The following is a 26,820-nucleotide window of genomic DNA, read 5'->3' as shown; positions in this document are numbered from 1 at the left end:
ATACGTACACAAACACAAATGACGATCTTAATACACCTTTACGTGACACACGAGTTTTGAAAATGTATGCTTCTTATGGCCAGACAATTATTCATTGTTTCTATTTCACTCTCATACTTCAAATGTAACTCAAATAACATTGTAAGAAAGATTTTTTCTCAGTGCTACTTAATAACACAATGTTAAAAAAATGATTTTGTGCATATCATTTTACAAAAATTAGAAGGAAATCACATAATGATATATATACATCTGACAAAAAAATACATTGAGCTCTACAACATCTTCTGAATATAAACTATATAACAGATTCAATTTAGTTCAAATGACAATAACACAAACATAAAGCTGACCACTATCACAGCCATGTGACAGAACAAAAAAGTAACTGATTCACTAATAATGTGATTTTGTCACTTTTAAAGTGCTTGGAATGAACAGAAACATCAGGCTGTAGCTTTTACAACAATGAAAGAACTAAATGTAACACACAATCCTGGAAGTTCAAAAAACAAAATTAGAAATATGTTATTACGTACAGTCACATTACATGCCTTTTCAAGGTTTTGACTATCACAGATATTTCCTTCATTCATCTATAGTCTTTGGTCTGACTAGAATATTGTCTGAATCTATGGCTTCAGCACGCATTGGGCTCAATGACAGATCATATCAGTCAATCTTGCGAACTGTTGAATCACAGAGATCCTCCATACTAGTTTTCCTGAAATTTTAAAAATCAAAACTAAGAAAATTGAATGTAACATTAACAGGCAAAAGCAATGACAAACAATGCTTTTCCTCATTTATTAAACAATTATTCAAAATTAATTTCACAGAACTTCAACAAAATATATTCTGGATAGTGGTCTTCTTACAGTTTCTGTCAAATACTACAGAAATATCACATATGAAAATTCTCACTCATTTCTTTGATTACTGTGGTGTCACCGCCAGACACCACACTTGCTAGGTGGTAGCTTTAAATTGGCCGCGGTCCTTTAGTACATGTCGGACCCGCGTGTCGCCACTGTCAGTGATCGCAGACCGAGCGCCACCACACGGCAGGTCTCGAGAGACTTACTAGCACTCGCCCCTAGTTGTACGGACGACTTAGCTAGCGATGCAACACTGACGAAGCCTCGTTTATTTGCAGAAAAGATAGTTAGAATAGCCTTCAGCTAAGTCAATGGCTACGACCTAGCAAGGCGCCAGAGCAATTAATAGTTATCGTATGAAGCATGTCTCATCAAGAACGATGTATTCAAATGATGAATTAAAGTTAAGTATTCCAGAAGCTACGTACTTTTCTTTATAGCATTCATTACGTATCCTGTTTCAGACCTCACGCCAGTCTGCGTGAGCTTATAGCGTGCATATCGGTCTCCTCAAACCACACTGTGTCGGCACTTCTGTCGACACATCAATTACCATTACAGGCCTAACTTGCACATCTCTCTGAGTTATTCTAAGTTTGTCTTATGACTTTCAGATTTTAATGTGGCAGAATATTTCCAGTTTTTCACATACTTTTGTCTCACTGATTTTATTTAGTACATAAATGAATTACCTATTTGGTTTTCAAATTAGATTTTGTAGTTACTACTAGTAGTAGTAGTAACTGAGAAATGTAATAATTTGAAAACCTATTTGGTTTTCAAATTAGATTTTGTAGTTACTACTAGTAGTAGTAGTAACTGAGAAATCTAATAATTTGAAAACCAAGTAGGTAATTCATTTATGTACTAAATAAAATCAGTGAGACATAAGTATGTGAAAAACTGGAAATATTTGGTCACTGTAAAATGTGAACGCCACTTTTACAGTGCTTGGAATGAACAGAAACATCAGGCTCCAGCTTTTACAACAATGAAAGAACTAAATGTAACACACAATTTTGGAAGATCAAAAAACAAAATTAGTAATATGTTATTACAAACAGTCACATTACATGCTGCTGCTACTACTACTACTACTACTGCTAATACTACAGTAGTGGTAATGGTGGTGGTGGTGGTGGTGGTGGTGGTAGTAGTAGTAGTAGTAGTAGTAGCAGCAGCAGCAGCAGCAGCATGTGATGTGGCTGTACACAATAGTATTCTCCTGTGAACAAATGAAACATACTAAACAAAATGTGAAGCAGTATGTCACAAACACTGTATGCTTGTGCCAGCAATCCACTGTAAAGGAGTGTTCTTTCATCTAAATAAGATTTACTCACTGAGAAATGAAATCCTGAGCACACAGTCAGCAAAAATTATAAAGTAGACACCTGTGTTTTCCTGCTTACAAAAGTCAATGCTTGTTTCCTTAAAAATAGTATTTAGGGTTAGAACAAAATAAAATTTCATTTAAGACTGTAGGCTGCAGGACTTTTCTTACGCTGTATAATTGAAAGTAAATATGTGGCTTATCCTTAATGAAGATGTAAATTCTTTCAGGTACAGTAGTGGACACCAAATAATTTGTGATGGCACCACATTTTCTGCACAAAGGCAGGGACGGTTAAATCCAAATAGTTTACATAATGATATCGTGACAGTAATACACCTAACATTTTGAGGTATCATGATAGTGTTGATCTACATACACAAATTCCACACATTAATTTAAGTGAAACTAAATAAAGTCCAATAATGCTATGTGGGACTTGACTGCTGCCCCCCCCCCCCCCCTCACACCTCCCCTATCCCCCTATTCTATGTATTTCAATATCTAACCTAAAGATCCTACAGATATGGTACATATTTCAGTTAATCATCAAAATGGAGCATGATGTTTCTGTTTTGTAATTGTGAGAGATTAGAAATTCAAAAATTCTACTTGAAAAGACACACAGGTGGTTTTCTTTCCACTCATTGCTCCACAATCTTTAGCACCAATTGAAGTTGATGAGATAGACTACAAAAGAAGCTCATATCCACACATCTTCAGACTGTAGCTAGTGCACTCATTAAATTTATGATAGCTAGATTCTTGAACCTTAATCAAAGTTACTAAGAAATTATTACAATACATAAGGGGAAGTAATGGAATCACTGTTATGATGAATGAAAAATTATGTGATGTCTCTCCAATTTGGAACAGAACTGGCTTAGGTTTCTTGTTTTTAGTATATGATTGGTACTCATGCATTTCTGGGGCTTTCCATTTTGTACTATCATCCAGTGATGCTTTTAATGTTTCAAGAGCAGGGTCTGAATGGGTCAGGACCTTACTCCAAAAACAGAATTTTGTTAAAAGCAGAGCAAGAAATGTATTTTCATTATATAGTTCGGCCTTAAGCCACACAATATGTTGGTATCCTAGTTTGTGCAAACAATGTATGTTCCGAAAATGTTCTGCAGATTTATATCTAGTTCTGGAATGGAATTGGGGATAGCAGATAACGTAACACAGAGTACCCAATGCAGAATGGGCAGTTGTAAAACACACCACTGGCAGAACTGAAATAAAGTTCTACTTTCACCACCACTGACTTGTGCTACAAGCAGAAGTCCCAGTCTTGTCTCTCCATTGGTATCCAGTAAAAGCATTACTCCATCCTCTCACTTTTCCTTGTGGTATTCTCAAGAGGAGCGTGTCACTCAATACAGAAGTCAGTTGAATTTCTCCAACTTTTCCTGAAATCCTCCTACCTGTCACGTGTACATCTTAGATTAAAAGAACTGCTGATAGCACTCATTAACTCATTTCATAATCTTTTTCTTCCTCTCTCTCCTATCTTTTCCAATTTAGTCCTCACCATCTAAAAGGCTTTGTCTTTATCTGTAGCTGGGCAGTTACTGAATATTTAGTATGGATAGATAAAAAGTCTACTCACCAAGCAGAGGCATATAAAAACATCTTAAACATGCAGAAATGTGCAAGCTTTTGGAGCCAGTGGCTACCTATTCAAGCAGAAGAGTTGAGGGGAAAGGAAGAGGGATGAAGGAAAAGGACTGGTGAGCTTTAGGAAATGGGGAGGGTAACAGGAAAGACTGGACAACTGCGATCAGAGGAATCTCTATGAAGCGGCGACACCTCATACTTTCATCCTAAAATGGGCTAGCTCTGCTACTACAGAAATATCTATATATGTAGGGGAAATCTGTAGTCCATATCACTGCAGTGATAGTGATCTGAACATCACACTGAAGTTACGACCAATGGGCCTCTCAAGTGTTTTTTGGAGTAAAAGACAATGTGTCTGAAGCAGATTATGGTCCCTCCCTTTGCCATTCACAATGGCACATTTTACACACAATCTTCACAATATGGTAACAGTTAATACACAACACCTACACTTCATCACGGAAAAAGTCTCATCAGGCACCTGAATCCACTTCTTCAGGTCACTCAGTCCATTACACAATATTAAATTACTTCTTTGCCACAGTAAGTCTGTCAAAGAGGGAGTCCAGCTACTATGATGTATCAAAAGTTATGAACTTAAGCAACCATTTCTCAGTCCTATTGAAATATAAGCTATGCTTAGTGAAATCCACAGACCACCACAACAACAACCACAGCCACCTCCACTCAATTTGACATCCACTACTGAATATTTAAACTTTCCCATGCATTATGGTCTATACCTATGTACCTTCATTCCGCTCCTGCATGTTACCTAATGTCATCTACACATCTTCCAATATGTCGTCGTCTCTTTTCTTCCTTAACTCTTGGAATACAGCAAACAACGTTCTGAATCCAGCTAGAATCCATTTGCCTGGCTACATGTCTTGATCGTTTCCATTTCATTTTCATTTCAGTAACAATCGCATCTTCCACTTCTGTTTCTTCCCTGATCTATTTGTTTATTTTCTCATCAATGCTAACAATTCCCAACATGCGTCTCTCCAGTGCCCTATGAGCAGTCAACAGTTTTCAAATAGTTTTTGTTTTTCCATCACATACTGCATTGCCATAAGTCAAATCTGGTCACACACACCATTTATTAGGTTTTTTTCAGACACACTGAAAACTTAGTTCTGCAGTCACACTTGGCTTATTTAAATCACTTCAGTGCAGTTTTACTCCTTGTGTACTTCTCTTGCTTCTTGTCAATTACCTTTTTTCCCCTAATTGCTGTATATAAAAAGACTCCACAGACCTCAGCATCTGGTTTGAAAATTATTGATGTAAAATGAAGAGGTAGCACCAAATATACAGGGTGACATTTATTGAACTATATGGAATAAAATCATCATAACTTCTGAACGGTTTGTGTTAGGATGTTCAAACCGCATGGTTGGACATGGGGCATGATGGGAATTAGTATGTGAATGCATGTACGGTTTAGCGACGACACTCACTTTCATTTCGATGGTTTTGTCAATAAGCAAAATCAGCGCATTTGGGAGGGACTGAGAATCTGCATTTCACAATCAAGAAATATCTTCACCTTCAATGTGTGACTGTGTGGTGTGCAATGTTCACTCACGGAATAATCTGTGCGATATTCCTTGATGGCATGCAAGGCGGAGCTAGACTCCATCAAAGCAGGAGAGCATTTGATGTTCTGCCGGAGCACTTTGGGGGCTGTGTTCTGGCTCTGGGGTATCCAGAGGCCACTGGCATAGGCCTTGATTGGCCGCCATATTCTCTGGATCTGAACACACACCACTCCCTTTTTGTGGGGCTATATTAATGACAAGATGTACAGCAATAACACCAAAGGCATTGCTGAGCCGAAAACAGCATCGATGTTCCGACACTTCAGCAGGTAATGCAGAATTTCACTATTCATCTGTGCCACATCATCGCCAATGATGGCAGGTATATCGAAGATGTCATAACCTAAATCCAAACATCTGTAGTGAAGTTTACATGTTGAATAAAGTGTGTGCACACCATAGTTTGTAACTAATTTACTTTTTTTCCCATACAGTTCAATAATTGTCACCCTGTATTTAACTGGTGCCTCAGGGAGGCAGAGCAGGCACTTGGTGAAAGAGGAAAGCGGCTCTTTAAGGGTTGAACAACATTTCTAAAATGAGAGTTTGTTGATGGAAAATGAGCTGAACTATACATCTGGTTTAATATGTGGCGAGTATTAAACAGTATTACTAAATTAAAGAAGATATATGGATTTGTTTGTTGTAGCACTTACAAGAGGAGAAATAGATACAATACAGATTTAGCAATATTATAACAAGTGACAACGAAAATTATAAATAGAAAAAGCTTTGTTTTTTTCAAATCAGGCAAAGGACTGTTATTCAGTCTTAAGTCACGAAAAAGAAACACACAAATAAATATTTCAGACTGACATAATATTTATTTTTATCTGACATTCTTGATACACCATGGTACACAAGGACCAAGGTTGCGTTCCCTACACTGCCTTCTGTCATATTCTTATCAGTCGTTCTTCCCTTGATCATAACAGATTTTACAGTGATTTCATAGAATTTCTTCACCACTGCATAAAGTCAACTTCATCTTCTTCTTCTTCTTCTTCTTCTTCTTCTTCTTCGGTACTTCAGTCCTGACGGGTCTTGGTCTTCTTAACAATCTGCCTCCAAATATCTCTCTTCTTCACTTTTCTTTTCCACCATCAGATCTCTGTCTTGATAAGACTGGCCATATACTGTCGGCCATCTAGCTCCGGGTTGGTCCTTCCTTCTGGTGCAGTACACTTTCCCTTCCATTATTCGTTTGGTTATCCTGTCATTTGCCATCCTCTTCACATGTCCTAATCAGCATACTCTTTGAGATTTGATAAAATTTACTGTATGTTCCCTTGTATAAACTCTTGTATTTCATGCTTGTACCACGTGGTTACACTTAAAGTGCAGCTACTCATGGAGGTTCAATATGGGCTGTAATTATCGTGTGGCTGTGAAAGCTGGTAGATATGCTACTGCATTAATACGTAACCGATTTACACTGGAAAAAGAGAGTTCTAATTGTGGACACTAGTGCAAATCTGGTACCATACACTGTTTGTACGACGGTATGACAGCCACAATGTTATTTGACAAGCCATAATCTGAGTGAACATTATACCTATCAAGACTATAGGCCACGAGTTCATAGTCACATTGTTTTATGTGAACAGTTTTTGATGTTGCTGAGCAACTGTCATACAATATTTTGTAAAGGAACACACCACCATTTGACTGTTTTATTGTTTATTTAGGTAAAACCCAGGGTTCGGCCTTTTAAGTCATTTTCAAGTATTTGATTTTGTGTCTTTAACATATATTGCAGGACACTTAACATGTTGTCAAGCTCAAAGTTGGCCATAAATTAAGAAAAATATTGGCTCCTCATGAAATGCCAGATGTAAAATCACTATCTTGTAATAGATCAATAAATAATCATGGGAGCAAGTCATATTCAGTAAAAACAAGTTTATGTTGGTAAATAAAAGATCAGCACATGTCCTTTAAATGTAATTATAGTGAAATCAAAGCGTAAATAACAGCAATTTCAGTGCTGCATTGAGAGTGTACTGCCAACTGAAAGTTCTGAGGAGAGCTGACTGAAAGATCCGAGGAGAGACCAGATGTCATTGAATGTTTTAAAGCAGGTGATAATGAAATTTGAAAGCACAGGTGAGCTTGACGTGGCGCCTGGAAGGTGCCCTGTTATTCGTGAGGTTGCTGTTTCTGTATTTGACCCTGCAGCATGTGTCCCAGGTAGTGCTAGTGCTTGTACAGTGTCATGAGAATTTCCGTCTCATGGTCAACAGTATGCAAAGTTTTGCAGTGTATTTTATGCTAGCACCTGTAGAGGATCCGGACAGTGCAGTAACTGAAACCTCATGAGCTGCAAGCAACACTCATTGAAGTTGATGACATGTGGCTGGATAAAATGTTATGGAATGACAAGGCACATTTTACACTACAGGGTGCAATGAATACACAGAAATGAGACTTCGGGATACTGTTAAACCAAATACTGTGCATGAAGAGCCGTTGCAGTCACCAGTCACTGTAAGTGACTGTCTGGCGTGGATTCATAAGCACCTCTATTCTCGGTCTGTTCTTCTTTTAAGAGAATACGCCTATAGGACCTGTCAACTGTACTAAGATGTCTGGATGTTGGTAACAGGTTTTTTAAATTAAAATACAGAACGTAGGTACGCTTGAACATTTTATTTCGGTTGTTCCAATGTGATACATGTACCTTTGTGAACTTATCATTTCTGAGAACGCATGCTGTTACAGTGTGATTACCTGTAAATACCACATTAATGCAGTAAATGCTCAAAATGATGTCCATCAACCTCAATGAATTTGGCAATACGTGTGACGACATTCCTCTCAACAGTGAGTAGTTTGCCTTCCGTAATGTTCGCACATGCGTTGGCAGTGCACTGACACATGTTGTCAGGCATTGTCGGTGGATCATGATAGCAAATATCCTTCAACTTTCCCCACAGAAAGAAATCCGGGGACATCAGATCCGGTGAACGTGCGGGCTATGGTATGGTGCTTCGACGACCAATCCACCTGTCATGAAATATGCTATGCAATACCGCTTCAACCGCAAGCGAGCTATGTGCTGGACATCCATCATGTTGGAATTACATCGCCATTCTGTCGTGCAGTGAAACATCTTGTAGTAACATCGGTAGAACATTACATAGGAAATCAGCATACATTGCACCATTTAGATTGCCATTGATAAAATGGGGGCAATTATCCTTCCTCCCATAATGCCGCACCATACATTAACACGCCAAGATCGCTGATGTTCCACTTGTCGCAGCCATCGTGGATTTTCCGTTGCCCACTAGTGCATATTATGCCGGTTCACGTGAATGATACTTTGTCGCTAAATAGAACGCGTGCAAAAAATCTGTCATTGTCCTGTAATTTCTCTTGTGCCCAGTGGCAGAACTGTACACGACGTTCAAATTCGTCGCCATGCAATTCCTGGTGCATAGAAATGTGGTAAGGGTGTAATCGACGTTGCTGTAGCATTCTCAACACCGACGTTTTTGAGATTCCCGATTCTCACACAATTTGTCTGCTACTGATGTGCGGATTAGGCTCGACAGCAGCTAAAACACCTGCTTGGACATCATCATTTGTTGCATGCCGTGGTTAACGTTCCACATATGGCTGAACACTTCCTGTTTCCTTAAATAACGTAACTGTCTGGCGAGCAGTCCAGACACTCGGATGATTTTGTCCAGGGTACCGAGCAGCATACATAGCACACGCCCTTTGGGCATTCTGATCACAATAGCCATACAGCAACACAATATCGACCTTTTCCGCAATTGGTAAACGGTCCGTTTTAACACGGGTAATGTATCATGAAGCAAATATTGTCCACACTGGCGGAATGTTACGTGATACCACGTAGTTATACGTTTGTGACTATTACAGTGCCATCTATCACAACGTGAAAAAAGTAGTCCAACTAAAACATTCATATTTCTTTAAGTACTACACGAATTTGTAATAAAAAATGGGGGTTCCTATTAAAAAAACGCAGTTGATATCTGTTTGACCTATGGCAGAGCCATCTAGCGGGCCAACCATAGCGCCATCTGGTTTCCCTCTTCAAGCTAGACGAGTTTTTTCCTGTATACTTACATGGTGTCCGTTCTTTTGGACATGTCTGAAAGAACAGACACCATGTTAAGTATATAATTGTATAAATGGAAGTTAACCCTTTTAGTGCCAAATACGATCTAATCGGATCATGCCGTATGTGTGAAAAGTGCCATGTACGATCTAATCGTACTGCCATTCACATGCACTTTTCTCTCAAACTAAGGCACAGATCGTGGTATACTGATGTTGTCCAGACAAACAAAGGTCAAAAGATAGTCATCAAGTACTTTGTTTCAATTGTCGATGCCAATAATCGATATTTTCGAGTTCCAAAAACAAGGTTGGTTTTCATTCATTTTGAAGGTACTATGGCGCTGCCAAGGAAGAAGTCTCATTTGCGTGCGATGTATACCACGGAAAGTAGTGAAAGTGAGAACGATTTTGCACGTTTTTCAGACTGTGGATCGATCTATGAGTGGTCTAGTGGTGATATCTCATCATATGAGTCATCAATAGCTGAATCTGCACCCAGCAGCGATGAAGACGATGTTGAAGAATTGACTGCAGACAGTGACACGTTTGCTGAAACTGGAACTGATGAGTTGGACAATCCTGCTCCACACCGCTTCATGTTTTCAGAATTACCAGGCCCCAAGCAGGTACCAATAAATGCTATGCCAATTGCAACTGTTTACGATAATCGCAACAGAAACAAACTGATATGCTCAGCAATTTATCAGTGAACTCTTGTGTGAGAAAGTGGTATCCTACCTCAGTTCCAGAAATGAAGGCTTTTGTGGCAGTAATACTAAATATGGGACTCATAAAGAAACCAACAATTTTTAGTTACTGGTCTACAGATGAAAATATGGCAACTCCATGGTTTTCCCGAATGTTTTCGCGTAACAGATTTCAGTTGCTCCTAAAATTTTTCCACTTTCCAGACAACACAAAATTGCACCCTCCTGGTCATCCAGCATATGACCCCACTGCAAAGTTTGATATTATGCTGAACATTGCCAATAATGTGTTTCGTCACCATTATACATCTCATCAACAGCTGAGTGTTGGCGAAAGTCTTGGTGGTTCTAAAACTCATTCTCAACTCATCCAGTATCTCCCTAATAAACATCATCACAGATGGGGTGTAAAGTTCTGGATGCTATGTGATTCTGTGGTGAACTACTGCCTTGAATTTTATGTGTACCATGGAGCAAGATGTGAAGCTGACATAGTGGAGATAAAAGAGCACGAATTAGGCTATGTAGTTATTACAAAATTACTTGCTCTTGGTAATTACATGAACAAGGGGTACCACACTTTCTGTGACAATTTCTTAACGTCAATTCCGGTAGTGGAAAAACAGTATTCCATGGGAACCTTCCTCACTGGCACAATATGGAGGAAGAGAAAATTTCTCCCACCTAATTTCCAAATTTGACACTGGGCACGTCAAATTCTTTAGAAAGGCCTTTGTGCTTCTCTGTGGCTTCAGGAAAAAGAAGTCACAGAAAAATCCAGTTCTGTTGCTCAGTTCCTCCTCTACTGCAACAGCGTCAGAGAGAAGTAGTTGCAAACGACAACCTTTGAAGAAAGCTGATGTCCTATTTCAATATAACAACAGTATAATAAATACATGGAAAAGATTGATTCCCTCCCCCCATGAACCATGGACCTCGCCGTTGGTGGGGAGGCTTGCGTGCCTCAGCGATACAGATGGCCGTACCGTAGGTGCAACCACAACGGAGGGGTATCTGTTGAGAGGCCAGACAAACATGTGGTTCCTGAAGAGGGGCAGCAGCCTTTTCAGTAGTTGCAGGGGCAACAGTCTGGATGATTGACTGATCTGGCCTTGTAACATTAACCAAAACGGCCTTGCTGTGCTGGTACTGCGAACGGCTGAAAGCAAGGGGAAACTACAGCCGTAATTTTTCCCGAGGACATGCAGCTTTACTGTATGATTAAATGATGATGGCGTCCTCTTGGGTAAAATATTACGGAGGTAAAATAGTCCCCCATTCGGATCTCCGGGCGGGGACTACTCAAGAGGGCGTCGTTATCAGGAGAAAGAAAACTGGCATTCTACGGATCGGAGCATGGAATGTCAGATCCCTTAATCGGGCAGGTAGGCTAGAAAATTTAAAAAGGGAAATGGATAGGTTACAGTTAGATATAGTGGGAATTAGTGAAGTTCGGTGGCAGGAGGAACAAGACTTTGGTCAGGTGATTACAGGGTTATAAATACAAAATCAAATAGGGGTAATGCAGGAGTAGGTTTAATAATGAATAAAAAAATAGGAGTGCGGGTTAGCTACTACAAACAGCATAGTGAACGCATTATTGTGGCCAAGATAGACACAATGCCCATGCCTACTATAGTAGTACAAGTTTATATGCCAACTAGCTCTGCAGATGATGAAGAAATTGATGAAATTTATGACGAGATAAAAGAAATTATTCAGGTAGTGAAGGGAGACGAAAATTTAATAGTCATGGGTGACTGGAATTCGTCAGTAGGAAAAGGGAGAGAAGGAAACATAGTAGGTGAATATGGATTGGGGGGAAGAAATGAAAGAGGAAGCCGCCTTGTAGAATTTTGCACAGAGCATAACTTAATCACAGCTAACACTTGGTTCAAGAATCATGAAAGAAGGTTGTATACCTGGAAGAATCCTGGAGATGCTAAAAGGTATCAGATAGATTACATAATGGTAAGACAGAGATTTAGGAACCAGGTTTTAAATTGTAAGACATTTCCAGGGGCAGATGTGGATTCTGACCACAATATATTGGTTATGAACTGCAGACTGAAACTGAAGAAACTGCAAAAAGGTGGGAATTTAAGGAGATGGGACCTGGATAAACTGAAAGAACCAGAGGTTGTACAGAGTTTCAGGGAAAGCATAAGGGAACAATTGACAGGAATGGGGGAAAGAAATACAGTAGAAGAAGAATGGGTAGCTCTGAGGGATGAAGTAGTGAAGGCAGCAGAGGATCAAGTAGGTAAAAAGACGAGGGCTAATAGAAATCCTTGGGTAACAGAAGAAATATTGAATTTAATTGATGAAAGGAGAAAATATAAAAATGCAGTAAATGAAGCAGGCAAAAAGGAATACAAACGTCTCAAAAATGAGATCCACAGGAAGTGCAAAATGGCTAAGCAGGGATGGCTAGAGGACAAATGTAAGGATGTAGAGGCTTGTCTCACTAGGGGTAAGATAGATACTGCCTACAGGAAAATTAAAGAGACCTTTGGAGAGAAGAGAACCACTTGTATGAATATCAAGAGCTCAGATGGAAACCCAGTTCTAAGCAAAGACGGGAAGGCAGAAAGGTGGAAGGAGTATATAGAGGGTTTATACAAGGGCGATGTACTTGAGGACAATATTATGGAAATGGAAGAGGATGTAGATGAAGATGAAATGGGAGATAAGATACTGCGTGAAGAGTTTGACAGAGCACTGAAAGACCTGAGTCGAAACAAGGCCCCGGGAGTAGACAACATTCCATTAGAACTACTGATGGCCTTGGGAGAGCCAGTCATGACAAAACTCTACCATCTGGTGAGCAAGATGTATGAGACAGGCGAAATACCCACAGACTTCAAGAAGAATATAATAATTCCAATCCCAAAGAAAGCAGGTGTTGACAGATGTGAAAATTACCGAACTATCAGTTTAATAAGTCACAGCTGCAAAATACTAACGCAAATTCTTTACAGACGAATGGAAAAACTGGTAGAAGCGGACCTTGGGGAAGATCAGTTTGGATTCCGTAGAAATGTTGGAACACGTGAGGCAATACTAACCTTACGACTTATCTTAGAAGAAAGATTAAGAAAAGGCAAACCTACGTTTCTAGCATTTGTAGACTTAGAGAAAGCTTTTGACAACGTGAACTAGAATACTCTCTTTCAAATTCTGAAGGTGGCAGGGGTAAAATACAGGGAGCGAAAGGCTATTTACAATTTGTACAGAAACCAGATGGCAGTCATAAGAGTCGAGGGGCATGAAAGGGAAGCAGTGGTTGGTAAAGGAGTCAGACAGGGTTGTAGCCTCTCCCCGATGTTATTCAATCTGTATATTCAGCAAGCAGTAAAGGAAACAAAAGCAAAATTCGGAGTAGGTATTAAAATCCATGGAGAAGAAATAAAAACTTTGAGGTTCGCCGATGACATTGTAATTCTGTCAGAGACAGCAAAGGACTTGGAAGAGCAGTTGAACGGAATGGACAGTGTCTTGAAAGGGGGATATAAGATGAACATCAACAAAAGCAAAACGAGGATAATGGAATGTAGTCAAATTAAATCGGGTGATGCTGAGGGGATTAGATTAGGAAATGAGACACTTAAAGTAGTAAAGGAGTTTTTCTATTTAGGGAGTAAAATAACTGATGATGGTCGAAGTAGAGAGGATATAAAATGTAGACTGGCAATGGCAAGGAAATCGTTTCTGAAGAAGAGAAATTTGTTAACATCGAGTATAGATTTAAGTGTCAGGAAGTCGTTTCTGAAAGTATTTGTATGGAGTGTAGCCATGTATGGAAGTGAAACATGGACAATAACCAGTTTGGACAGGAAGAGAATAGAAGCTTTCGAAATGTGGTGCTACAGAAGAATGCTGAAGATAAGGTGGGTAGATCACGTAACTAATGAGGAGGTATTGAATAGGATTGGGGAGAAGAGAAGTTTGTGGCACAACTTGACCAGAAGAAGGGATCGGTTGGTAGGACATGTTTTGAGGCATCAAGGGATCACAAATTTAGCATTGGAGGGCAGCGTGGAGGGTAAAAATCGTAGAGGGAGACCAAGAGATCAATACACTAAGCAGACTCAGAAGGATGTAGGTTGCAGTAGGTACTGGGAGATGAAGAAGCTTGCACAGGATAGAGTAGCATGGAGAGCTGCATCAAACCAGTCTCAGGACTGAAGACCACAACAACAACAAGATTGATTCCTCAGATATGATGACAAACTGTTATCTGGAGTTGAGGAAGATGGTGAAATGATGGAAGAAAGTGGTTTTCAGCATAATTGGCAGAATGTTCCTGAATGCTTACATTCTTTATAAAGAAAATCTATCTTCATTCGAGAAACCATTCACACGTCTGATATTCAACAGCAAAATCATCTGCACGTTGTCCCAGGAGTGGTTCAAGTTACAAAACGTAGCACCGACTACATCAAGTGCAAATGCAAATCGGCCGAGTTTCGTATGTGGTGTGGACATTAGCCTACAAATGGCCTCAGCAAGGATGCAATATGTTTGGCTAAATCGTAAGTGGGGGCACCAATATTGCTCACTATTGGCCATAAGGGTAGTCTGTCTTTATGTACCTTCGGAAGGCCAAGGAGTCTTGGAGGTACGCTGCCATGAGGTCTTAAACATTTGATCGTTTCTGGAGGCAACGAGGAAGAATTCAGGAGTGTAGATGTCTTCCGTTGCACACATCCTGTAGGATCGTTATCAATCTTCCTGTAGGCAGAATGTAGACCATACATCTTATTCACATACAAACTGCGAGGTAACAGTACAGTTAACTTGCCTTTATCGGCCTTCAGTACCACAACGTCAGGATCTTCTCGGAGATTTCGCAGTGCAACCCTTTCTGCGGAGGACGTTGTGGTGCCCCCACTTACGATTTAGCCAAACATCTTGCATCCTTGCTGAGGACATTTGTAGGCAAATGTCCACACCACGTACGAAACTCTGCCAATTTTATCAACCGACTGGGGGCTCCACGCCTAAGTACTTCTGAACTTTTAGTTAGTTTTGACGTGGTGTCTCTTTTTACAAGGGTACCCCTCGCAGACTCCTTGGCACTGATTGGCAATAAGTTTCAGGTGGGAATCACTGCTCTGTTTCACCACACTCTCTCCCCAACATGTTCTATGTTCAACCAAGAATATTTTGAACAGACTGATGGCGTCACCATGGGTAGCCACTTGTCTCCCTTGGTGGCCAACCTTTTTATGGAGGATTTTGAGGAGAGAGCACTTGAATCAGCAGCCCTCAAACCAACTGTTTTTTGGAGGTACGTGGATGACACTTTCGTAGTGGGCCTCATGGAGAAGAAAAATTAATGGAGTTTTTAGATCACCTCAACTCCATTCATGAGAACATTTGGTTTACCATGGAATTAGAGAAAAATGGTTGCCTCCCTTTCTTAGATGTGCTAGTTAGGCCACACATACTGATTTGTATTTAAATTCGTCCAGCTGCCATCACCCATTGCAAACAATGAGTGTACTTAAAACACTGGCACACAGAGCTCATGTAGTGTCAGATGCAGATAGTTTGCCTGAAGAGCTTGCCCACCTGAAGAGGGTTTTCAAAGAGAATGGATATTCTACAAGGCAAATTAGCAAGGCACTTGCAATTAAGCCAAAGAAACAGGGAGTGGAGAAAGAAGAGAGCACACCTACTAAATCTTTAGCTTTTCTTCCCTTTGTTGGCAACATTTCCTTCAAAATTGCAAGAATCATCCACGGTTTCGAAGTGAAAGTGATTTTCCGTCCACCATCGAAGATTTCCGACCTGCTGGGATCAGTGAAAGATGATCTGGTATTGCGGAAGGCGGGAATTTATAATATACCTTGTCAGTGTGGCATGTCATATATAGGACAAACAATGCGAACAGTAGAAGAACGTTGCACTGAACATCAACACTGTACTCGCCTTTTGCAACCTAGCAAGTCTGCAATTGCTGAGCATTGCATTTCCACTGGACACTCAATGGAGTATGATAAGACAACAATTTTAGCCACAGCAACATCCTTTTGGGACTCTGTCATAAAAGAATCAGTGGAAATTCGCATGACAGACAATCTTATGAACCGTGACAATGGCTATCAGCTAGATAATGCGTGGAACCCCATCATCTCTAAGATCTGCTCCAGACAAAGACGTCAGAGTACTCCGATGGGTGCGGCAATTGACAACGCTGAAGACAGCTGAGTTCTGCAGTTCCACCAGCAAGGGCGCTGCTGGCAGGCAGTGTGGTTTGTCTGTTAATATGGTTTTGACGCATGCTATATATTGTGGAACGGAGGGCGTCTTCGTCAGTCTTCGAAGGCTCACCTGAGGATGGCTGGCAGTTCTCCAGTCAAAATATCGTGGATGGAAGCAAACGACGACCGGCTGCAAGCCCGAAATCTTTTTGAATATTTAGTTCACCGGGAAAATTTTAAGTTACACTTGTGTTGTGTGTGGATACTTTCAGTGCACATTTTTATCCTTTCGTTCAGCACACCTGAAAATATCTTGCACGCTATATTCACTACAGTGCTAATTCTTCTCCTTTCTAATATAAAGTGTATATTACTCCAGTTTTCTGGTATCCTTTCATTTTCCCATACATTATTTACTAGCGCACGTATTTATGTATTTTTATAACTTCTGACACTATCCCATCTTCGCCAAGTGCACAGTTATTTATCAATTTACTAGCTGACCCGGCGAACTTCATAGCGCCTAACAGTCAATGAATGTCGTGTTACCTTTTAGCTGAACTAATTTAGGCTTTGATGAACTTAATACAATGATACAAAATAATATTAATATAGATAGAAATATAAAAGTATTTTATTTTGATGAATGATGATGAATACATACAGAATGAGAATAAAAATTAAAAAAATAATAATAATTAAGTATTTCAAACACATGTCAGAAAAAAATCATTGAAAACTATGTTGTGCAGGTTGGGATACACTCTGATTAATTCATTAATCGGATTTTCATTCAAGCACCTTGTGGTAAATGACATTCTTGGTTTTTTGGTCAGGCGCAAGAACAAATAATGCGGATGGTTTGACAACACGTGAGCATGCCACGTACAATTGACCATGAGAAAAACACGCATTTTCTAGATTGAGGCCACAAATAGTCAAGGATTGGCCCTGTGATTTGTTGATCGTCATGACGAAGGCAAGACGAATCGGGAATTGAATTCGTTTAAACTCAAAGGGCATATCTGTTGGGATAATCGGAATCCTTGGAATAAGAACTTCCTCATCTTTAAATTTTCCTTTAAGTATCGACGCGTGAATCACATTGCTCATCAGTTTTCTTATCACCAAACGCGTTCCATTGCACAGTTTTGGTTGGTTTAAATTTCTAAGCATGATGACTACCGCGCCAACCTTCAGTTGTAAATTGTGCGGTGGTAAACCAGGCACATCCAAGGAGTTCAAAAATTCAATTGGATAATTAGTGGCTTCTTCTTCGTTTGTTACACAGTCGATAGATTTGAATGAATACAGAGTACCTACGATTTGATTTTGAATTATAAAATTGAGGTCATCTACATCTTTATTTTTAGCCGCCAAAATTGCTCGCTCACTTAACCATTTAGTATTTTTGTGGTTAGCAATGATATCCGGAAATACTTTGTTCATAAGCTCGTCTTTTGATGAGACGAAATTGCAAAAATTTGGAGGAAATGAAATCAAACCGCTCGATTCGTCAACAGGAACACGGCCATTACCGATAGTCAGCAATTGCTTCGAGAAATCATCAGCAGATAGATCGTTCAACAATGCAACTCTCATATTTACAGACAGTTGAAGTTTGTTTACATATCGCCACATATTTGATGCTTTGAGGCAAGCGTTTATTTCGTCGGCAGCAGTAGATCTTGGAATTACTGGTAGTGTTTGTCGGAAATCGCCAGATAATAAAATCATTGAACCACCAAAACATCTCGAGTCATTGCGCAGATCTTTTAATGTTCGGTCTAGTGCTTCCAATGCGCGTTTGTGCGCCATTGTGCATTCGTCCCATATTATGATTTTTGATGCTACTAAAACTTTGGCCATTGCGGAGTGTTTCGAAATGTTACATGTCGGTTGTTCGGTAGTTTGAAGGTTTAATGGCAATTTTAACACTGAGTGAGCCGTACGGCATCCGTCTAACAATGTGGCTGCTATTCCAGAAGAAGCAATTGCTACCGCAATTTCGGATCTCGCACGTACAGTGGCCAAAATCAATTTTGGCCACTGTACGTGCGAGATTTCATTATTTTTTTTTTCATTTTTTTAAAGATGTATTCTGCTATTTGTGGCGGAGACAAATCCAACAAATCAAAAACCATGAAAATTGGTCCAGCAGATCTCGAGTTATAAGTGTTGTAACAAACCCGACTTTGTTTTATATATATAGATATATCATTGACTCCATTTCTTGCATAGTTGATCTATTCGCTACTTCCCTTTTCTCCCTCTATATCCTCCTCCTGTTCTTGTAGACGTCTTGAACCCGGTCTGAGTTGGCACTGAGCATATCTTCAAAATATTCTGCTCAACTCTGCAATATTTTTTGGTCTCTGATTATCTTACCATATATTTTTTAAAGGCATTTTGTGTTGGTTGGAAATTTTTCCTCATCTTTCCTATTTCATGACAGAATTTCCTTGTCTAATTCTGTTTCTTTAGTTCTTCTGTCTCTTGGAATTTTGCTTTCAGCCATTCCTCATTCTTTTTCTTACATATCCTATGAGCATAAAACCTAAAATCAATGACACTTCTCTGCCTCCAGTCTCTTTACAGAAAATAAAGCTATTTGACCATGAACACAACAAATAGGAAAAAGTTTCTTCTAGCACTTCACAGACTTTTAGGCAAGTAAGTAATAGCTGTATATCTTATGCACTCTGTCAGCATCAGCATCAATTATCAATGGCAATGATAAACTTTAGTTTCATGATTTCTGCTGGCCCCTTCTGCCTTTACCAGTATTCAGATGCAGCTCGTAGTTAAAGGTTCTGAGGTGGAGCTGCACCAAAAGATATACTCTAACATATGTCTCAATAATGGATTCAGAATTTAAATTATCAGGATGAATTTCAAATATTTCCCACATGGATTTAAAAAACATCAGTAAACATTTGTGGGACTGTTGTTATCAAATGATGTTTTTCGAACAGGCAGTAGCCAGCCTTAAAGTGGCCCTAGATAGTCACTTATACTGTATAAAACATTGTGCAATATTATTAACATTCTCCCCACACTGTTCAGTGATAGTGTGGATTGGAGTGATGATTACAAAGACACTGCTGCTGCGATAATTGCTCTACTGTGTTGCAAGCAGAAAAAAAGGGGGGATGAGAAATTGGGTCAAGGAGCGCCAATGATCACTCACGAAAATTTTTTGAGAACTGAGGCTGAACAAAACAAAAAGATTATCATAACACTATTTGTCTGATGATGGTAAAACGCTTGATACATTACTGAAAATGAGTGCACTTCGGCACTTTGTCCCCCCCCCCCCTCCCCAAACATTTGGAATCTGGAGTATGATGTAGCACTAAGTGGTTGATCACAGTAAGACAATACTATGGTTTTAGCAACTGCTGTATATTCTTATGTTTGTTGTTTTAAGTACAGTATCGAAGTAATGTATATGTAACAAATACTGAGTGGATAATCATCAGTTCTCTGGGGTATAATTGCTTTTTGTGTAGCCTATAAAATTTAGTTCCTGAGGCATGATGCCCCTCAAACCTGACCAACTCATTTACATAAAAAATAAACTTCACCCTCTTCCTCCTACCGGTTAAATTTCCATGGTCAAAATATTTCAATGGGAGATGTAACTCCACCACGTCAGTGCTTTTCTATTGCACTTGAATACCTTGCTACTAGCAATTCTTTCAAAAACTTAAAATTTACACGTGCAGTTTCACTTGACAGTATTTGGTACACAGTTGTGGAAACATGTCATGCAGTAAAATGTGTGCTAAACTATTATATCCGGGTGGGTAATGTAAACACACACATAAATGTCTATATAGACATTTATTCGTAATTTTGCACCAATTAAAAAAAAAATAAATAAATAAATAAAAAAAAAAAAAATAAAATAAAACACATTGTCCTTCGTAGCTTTTTTGCAATTTTTTTCCCGACAAATCATGTGATCAATTCTTAAAATTTCTTTTTTGTACTCGTCTACCCTAACATCCCACAATGCTAGCAGTTATTCATACACTTTGATACACACTAATCACAATACTTTTTCATCTTGTTTTGAACTTATTGTGTACATCATAACAACAACAAACAGTGAACACACAATGATATCCACAGTTTGTACCATGCGGGAGACTGGCAGGGATATTATCAATATTGTCCACAGACAGCACAGCATTTTCAGGAAGCAAAAAATATTTTGGAAGTTCTTGATGGTCTCAGTTGCACACCCCTAGATGTTTAATATTATTGCAAATCAGGAAAAATTATGCAGTATTATTGAACATCTAGGGAGTGCTTACAGCTGCATCTTGAAATTTTGGTTAGCTAAATGTAGCCTCCTGAAGCCTCTGTTCTTTGAGCCTAAGGGTCATCAACCATCCTCCACTCAATTTTCATGTTCTGCTACGCACAATTAAAGTGCATAATCAGAGCTGCTGCGCCTTTTCTATCAAATCCCTGTCTCTGTACTATATTTTGATACGCCATTGATCAACATTTAATATTAATGTCTTGATAGTGCTGAAAATCTTTTTTTCTTTGTCATTGACAATTCCATCCACTGTAGAAAGGGCACACTAAGTTTATAAATGTCTTACTAGAGTGGATTACAGTAGAGTAACATAAGTGGCAGCACCTAGTGACAGTTTCATAAATGGTTAGAAGAAAGAAGTGCACGAAAACATGTTCCATTATATTTAGTTGTTCAGAATTTCCTTACTTGGTGATAGTGTTTTTGGGAAGAAGTGTTTTACTAGCAATATCCTTTTTGTGAGTGTATTTTGGTCGAGGTCTTGTAAATAACTGTAGCATACTGCTAGCTGGCAAACAGTAGAATATGAATTCAGTGTAAGTTTATTGGGCAACATTTGAAAATAGTTTACATTGGAAGTGAAGGAACTTGGTGCACATATACCAGATCTAAACATAAATCACGAACAAAACCAAGCAAGGGAGCAATGCAAAAGGACGTTTAGCCACCAACATCACATTTCCTGATACTTTATCATAATGAACCATACTAAAACTGACTTGTGGAGATACCTGTAATGCAGTGTACCACTTAAACTGCAAAGGGGTGCCATATTTCATTCATTTACAAGTTCATCACCTAGTACTTATTTGGACAACAAACTAGGATATCTTCATTTTCGTTTTGAAAAAGAGCATGTTTAAATATGGTCCTGCATTCTACATTGAACAGTGTTAGCCCACAACCTAAAAGAAGATGGCAACTGCCAATTTTTATTTTACAGAAAAGCCACACTCATTAGGAACCTTGTCAGTGACAGGATGCAACTCAATTAAGCAAGTTAGGTACTGCCTACCTGTGTTTGTCTTCATTTTTCCAGCTGCTAACAGCAATATGTGGAGGTGGTAGAAAAGAGCGAAGAGACTGAACAAGTTGAATTGTATCTACCAATGCTGTAAATCCAGAAAATATACATGGTTTTACTGTACATTTTTAATGGTCGTTACATAAGATATCACATTCTTCTAGGCATACAATTAACCAATGTGATTATACTCAGCATGACATATTATCTAAAAAACAGCATATGACTTTCCTGGTGTAATGCAAAAATTGTGCACACACTATGCTAGGAGTAATGCAGTTAACCAGATTGTAACTTTCAATATGAACTACATATATCACTAATTATCTCCATTTATTAAATGATAAAAGATAGCACAAACACACAAACACACACACACACACACACACACGTCTACATTTTTGATAGTGACCAAAGAGCTTCAAGTGTACTGAAATATGTGTGTATGTGTGTGTGTGTGCGTGTGTGTGTGTGTGTGGTTAAAGGGACAATTAACTGTGTGGTTATAACTCAAACCAATGATGCATCACTGAAAGACGGTGGCATAAAATGTTCACCAATCATGAAAAGTAATGAGCTGTATCAGCCATTTATCTATTAAACAGTAACAAGTGAAAGGATATGCTGATTTTAGTTCAATCTGTTAAGATAGGTCATTAGTGAATTGTACTCAGGGTTGCCACAAATTTCCCCATGTGAAATTCCATGGTATTTCCCTGATTGACAAGTTTCTGCATTTATATCAGACAAATTTTGAGATCTCAAGTATAAGTGAAGACGTAAGTTGACAAAAAATGGAAGGACTTCTGCATTTCTCCCCCATATGAGCAAAAATCTTGAGTACTAAGATCAACATCTTTTGTAATGAACTGTTTTTAGATGGAGAAAGCAAGCCAAATGGTACATGTGTTTCATTAAGACCACTATTGTTACTTCAATAACAGGAAACACATTTGGTGACACAAATACACATTTCGTTGGAGCTACAATACAGATTTAAAATACCTTCACTGATTTCAAAAAGAACTTCAGAAAACAGTAGGCCCCTTGAAAGAAGTATATAAGGCAGGGAAGAGTTATGTAAATCGGTACTACAGGTGACCACAAATAAAATGTTGGTTCTACTATGTTCAGTTATTGTCGGTTATTACCCATGGCGCTGCGTCTATAATTGTACAGATATTGTCTGATTTTTCTTTTGATAAATAAAGGAGTACATAGCATACAAACAGCCAGTGACTGCCACAATTTTCTTCTTTTTACTGTCCATACTTCCTAATATATAAGTTATTTTCGAAGTGCCAAAATGTACCAGAACAAATAAAATGTCTATAACACACCGCACTGAACAATGTACTTGTGGTGAGACACTCGCAATTCCTGAAATCCATCGCTCGTGGCCTCTGGCCTGTCAAGGAGCACTACAGTCCTGGGACCTTGGATAAACCAGGAAAATTAGCTGCATTATGCCACACACAAACAGACCCGGACTGTGGGCAGATCGGTTAGGCTTGCAGGGCTTTCACATTAGTGGGAAAGCTAAGTGCTAAGTGGGCTTGAGATCGGCAGGCCTGATTTGTTAAACATACCCACAGAAATGGCCTGTGGGTTTGTCCCATCATGGAAGTCCACTCATGTGACCAGCTATTCATGTGTCGCAGACACCATGTTGGTGAAATGAGACTGTGGTGATTAATCCATGCAACAGATAACTTGCGCAAATACTCTGAGAATCTATACTAATGAGGATAGGTAGCAACCCACTGTACAGATGGTCACTGAGCCACAAACAGGCACAGAAAAGACAATCACACTTTCACAAGTAAATTGTGAGCCTTAGCTTTTGCCAGAAAACGAGAGCATGCGCACACTCACACTCACTCACTCTCTCTCTCTCTCTCTCTCTCTCTCTCTCTCTCTCTCTCTCTCTCTCACACACACACACACACACACACACACACACTCACACACACAAAAACATATATTCACATAATCACTCAAACACAACTCATGCACACATATGACCACCATCTCCAGCAGCTGTTTTGACAATCTCTGAGAATCAGATCCAAATAAACCATTCCTCACACCTCCCTGGCTCTTGTCGGCAGCTGCTAGGCTAGTGGCCAGAAGTGGTGGCAGCACTGACTGCAAGCTGAGGGGAGTGGTAGGAAGGGGAGAAGCAGCAAGAATGAGGGAGTAGGAAGTGGCGCATGTACTCAGCTGTGTCACCCAGCGACGATGCATGACATCTCAGTAAACAAACCATTTCATCTACTGAGACGAAAACAAGATTTCCCAGTGTTTTTCTTTTTTTTTCCAAATTTTCCTGAAATGTTTGAAATTCCCTGGTACTGCATGATTCACAGAATCTGTATATTATTTGTTTATTTATTCATTATTCATACTATTCCAGAAAATCTTGGAGTTAACTTCCAGTAACATCTCTAGAACAAACTGACTTAACCATCATTTATCAACTTCCGGCCTTATACACCAATCAACTGCAGAGATTTACAAAGATCACAGCCAACAAAAAAATAAGTACCTGTTAATGTAAGACCACAGTTGGTATAAGAGCACTGTTTCTCTAATAAGTTGGTAACATGAGTTGGTTGTTTTTTAATAAAAAACGAAACCAGTCTTTTTTTGTAGCTAAGTGCTTCTATGTGTTCTTTAAAAAAAGAAATCCTGTGTAGTGTCAGAAACAATTAAAGAAAATCACCAGATTTTACAATCAGATACCTTGACAAGTTATGGGCACTGTTCAGCTGGAAATCTGGGAAAGTAAGAAACGTGAGAATTTGTGAGTGTAAAAAGACTGGCTTTCCCAGTAAGATGATCTGTACATTTTGGCTTCATCAGCAGAAGGAACAGCATTAAACAGAGTTCTCAAATTAAAAGACTCTACAAGTTTTCCATTATGGAGAATAAATGTGATGTTCATGGCAAAGAGACTTGGAAATTTTACCAGCAATATCTATGTGGGAACAGAAAGAGACGCTTGCAAAATACTACATTTTGAGGGCCATAGGTATCATGTTAAAAAACACTTGTTACCCATGAAATATCCACGGAACTGTATGATACACCTACAAAGTTCTACAACTCTGAATGTGGTATAAATCTAATTACAATGTCCTTTATTGCTAAAGTGTAAACACTAGCATTCAAGACTGAATAACCTGGGGCGGAATACTGACAAAATAGCATTGATGCATGGATAATAACAATGTTACCAGATGAATATAAACAATTTGGAAGAGCTTGGGACTTTACTGCTAAGGACGAGGAAACATTGAAAAACCTTTATTCAACACGTCACTAAAAGAAGATAAAATGAAGAAACATAAATATGAAATATGTATTGCATTCAAAGCTGCAGCCAACAAGAATAAACATCAGAATAAAAACAATGGGAAATTAGGAGGTGTTTTGAATATGGATGTTTAGATCTCTATGTCAGTGAAAGTAAAATGATACTTAGCAGTAACAAGAACAAAACACAATGCTCTACCTGTGCAAATGTCATCTGGGAGGGGGTCGGGTAATAAAAGGACTGTCTCTATGTCAGTACTGCAAAAACACAAATCATCCAGCTGCAAAATATTACAAAGAGGAACATGAGAAAATGAAGAAATCAGCAAAGGCAGTCTCCCCCCCCCCCCCCCCCCCAAGGAGTATTTACAACAGAAAAGCAAGTAAAGAAAATTGATAAAATATACACCATGATACCTGCCTGTTCCTTTCCCTACTTCCGCTCCAGCACTACACACACTTTCTATGTTGCCAAGTCCTTTCTCCTTCTCTAGCTGTGCTGTACCGTGTCGTCCTGTCCTCACGCAGTTGGGCCTCAGTCCCTGGAGACAGTAGCCTAGTGTGTGCAGAAGAAGGAATGTGTCCAGAAGCTTAAATATTTTAGCAGTCTTTTTCATTGTGCCTGCCCGTGACTCAACACCACCTCAACATGGACATACCAATTTTCCTTTCCATATTGTTGCTCTTCCATCCTGAAATTTCCACTGTTTGATTTTGCCTAATGGCTTTCCTTCCATCACACAATCCAGTGCTGTTTTCCTTTGTTACTATTATTTGTATCTGCAGCATCTTGTGATCCACATTCTTCCTGCTCATATAAATATTCCTGGACCTTACAAATTGATCATTATCTCCCTTCACCCTTGTGAGTTTTTCTGTACCTTACTGTGCCACACAAACATTGGTGCACCCTGCACCTAACCACCCCATTCCTCCCCTCCCTCATTCTCTTCCCTTATTCAAGTTCACACAAACTGGCCTCACCTAATCCAATTAAACCTGCTGCCCCTCTCATCACACATAACCACCTACCTACCTACCTGCATCCTACCATTATTGTCTTCTTATTTATTTTTCTCTTTGACCTCGTTTTGTTTATACATTGATCTGAGTTCATTTTGTCTTTCACTATAGGCCTTACTCAATTAGGTTTCATTTTTTCCCACTGTACTTCATCTGTTTAATCCTTTTTGTGATTTTTCCCACATATTTTTGTGTGTTTTCTATTCACTATGATGGATCCTTGCTTCTTCTATCTGTGCCAATACAGAAAAAACTTCCATGTCCCTGAGCTAGAATGCAGTCTCACATACCATTTCCGCATTGTTGTTGACTCACGGAATTCCCTAAAATGGAATGATCAGCAAATTACTCATCTCTGACAGCAATCCCTCCTTCCACTAAGACTTCAGACCCACAACACAGACCTGGACCTGTCCTCCAAAAGTGGAAGTATCAGTCCTTTCTTAAGGCCTTTCCCTTAGCCCCACTCCTCAATTAAATAATACTGGACTAGTTAATGGTCTTCTCTCCTTATCCCACACCCTTATGCAGAAACACTTTCATGCTATCGATCCCATCAGTCAGACTCAATCCAAAACCAATACTGAAACTTGCCAGATTCAATTTACTCCTCCATCCAACTGTGGTCCATCCCCACTGCCCCCAAAACATACCTGTTAACTTTCCAGAAATT

The 26,820-nt window shown here is 39.2% G+C and overlaps 1 protein-coding gene across 1 annotated transcript in view; it reads right to left on the bottom strand.

Annotated features, from left to right (window-relative positions):
• Positions 1 to 451: 451 nt before the first annotated feature.
• LOC124788357 overlaps positions 452 to 26,820 on the bottom strand; it is a 95,496-nt gene continuing 69,127 nt past the window's right edge. Inside the window, exons 8-9 of the mRNA XM_047255622.1 lie at positions 21,798 to 21,894; positions 452 to 724 (exon numbers count right to left, since the gene is read on the bottom strand). Of these exons, the coding sequence (XP_047111578.1) occupies positions 673 to 724; positions 21,798 to 21,894 (149 nt within the window). The 3' untranslated portion in view covers positions 452 to 672. The remainder of the gene's footprint in view (positions 725 to 21,797; positions 21,895 to 26,820) is intronic.

Source organism: Schistocerca piceifrons, chromosome 3, assembly GCF_021461385.2.
Source record: "Schistocerca piceifrons isolate TAMUIC-IGC-003096 chromosome 3, iqSchPice1.1, whole genome shotgun sequence".
NCBI classification, from domain to species: Eukaryota; Metazoa; Arthropoda; class Insecta; order Orthoptera; family Acrididae; genus Schistocerca; species Schistocerca piceifrons.
This window is presented reverse-complemented; position numbering and strand designations above follow the sequence as displayed.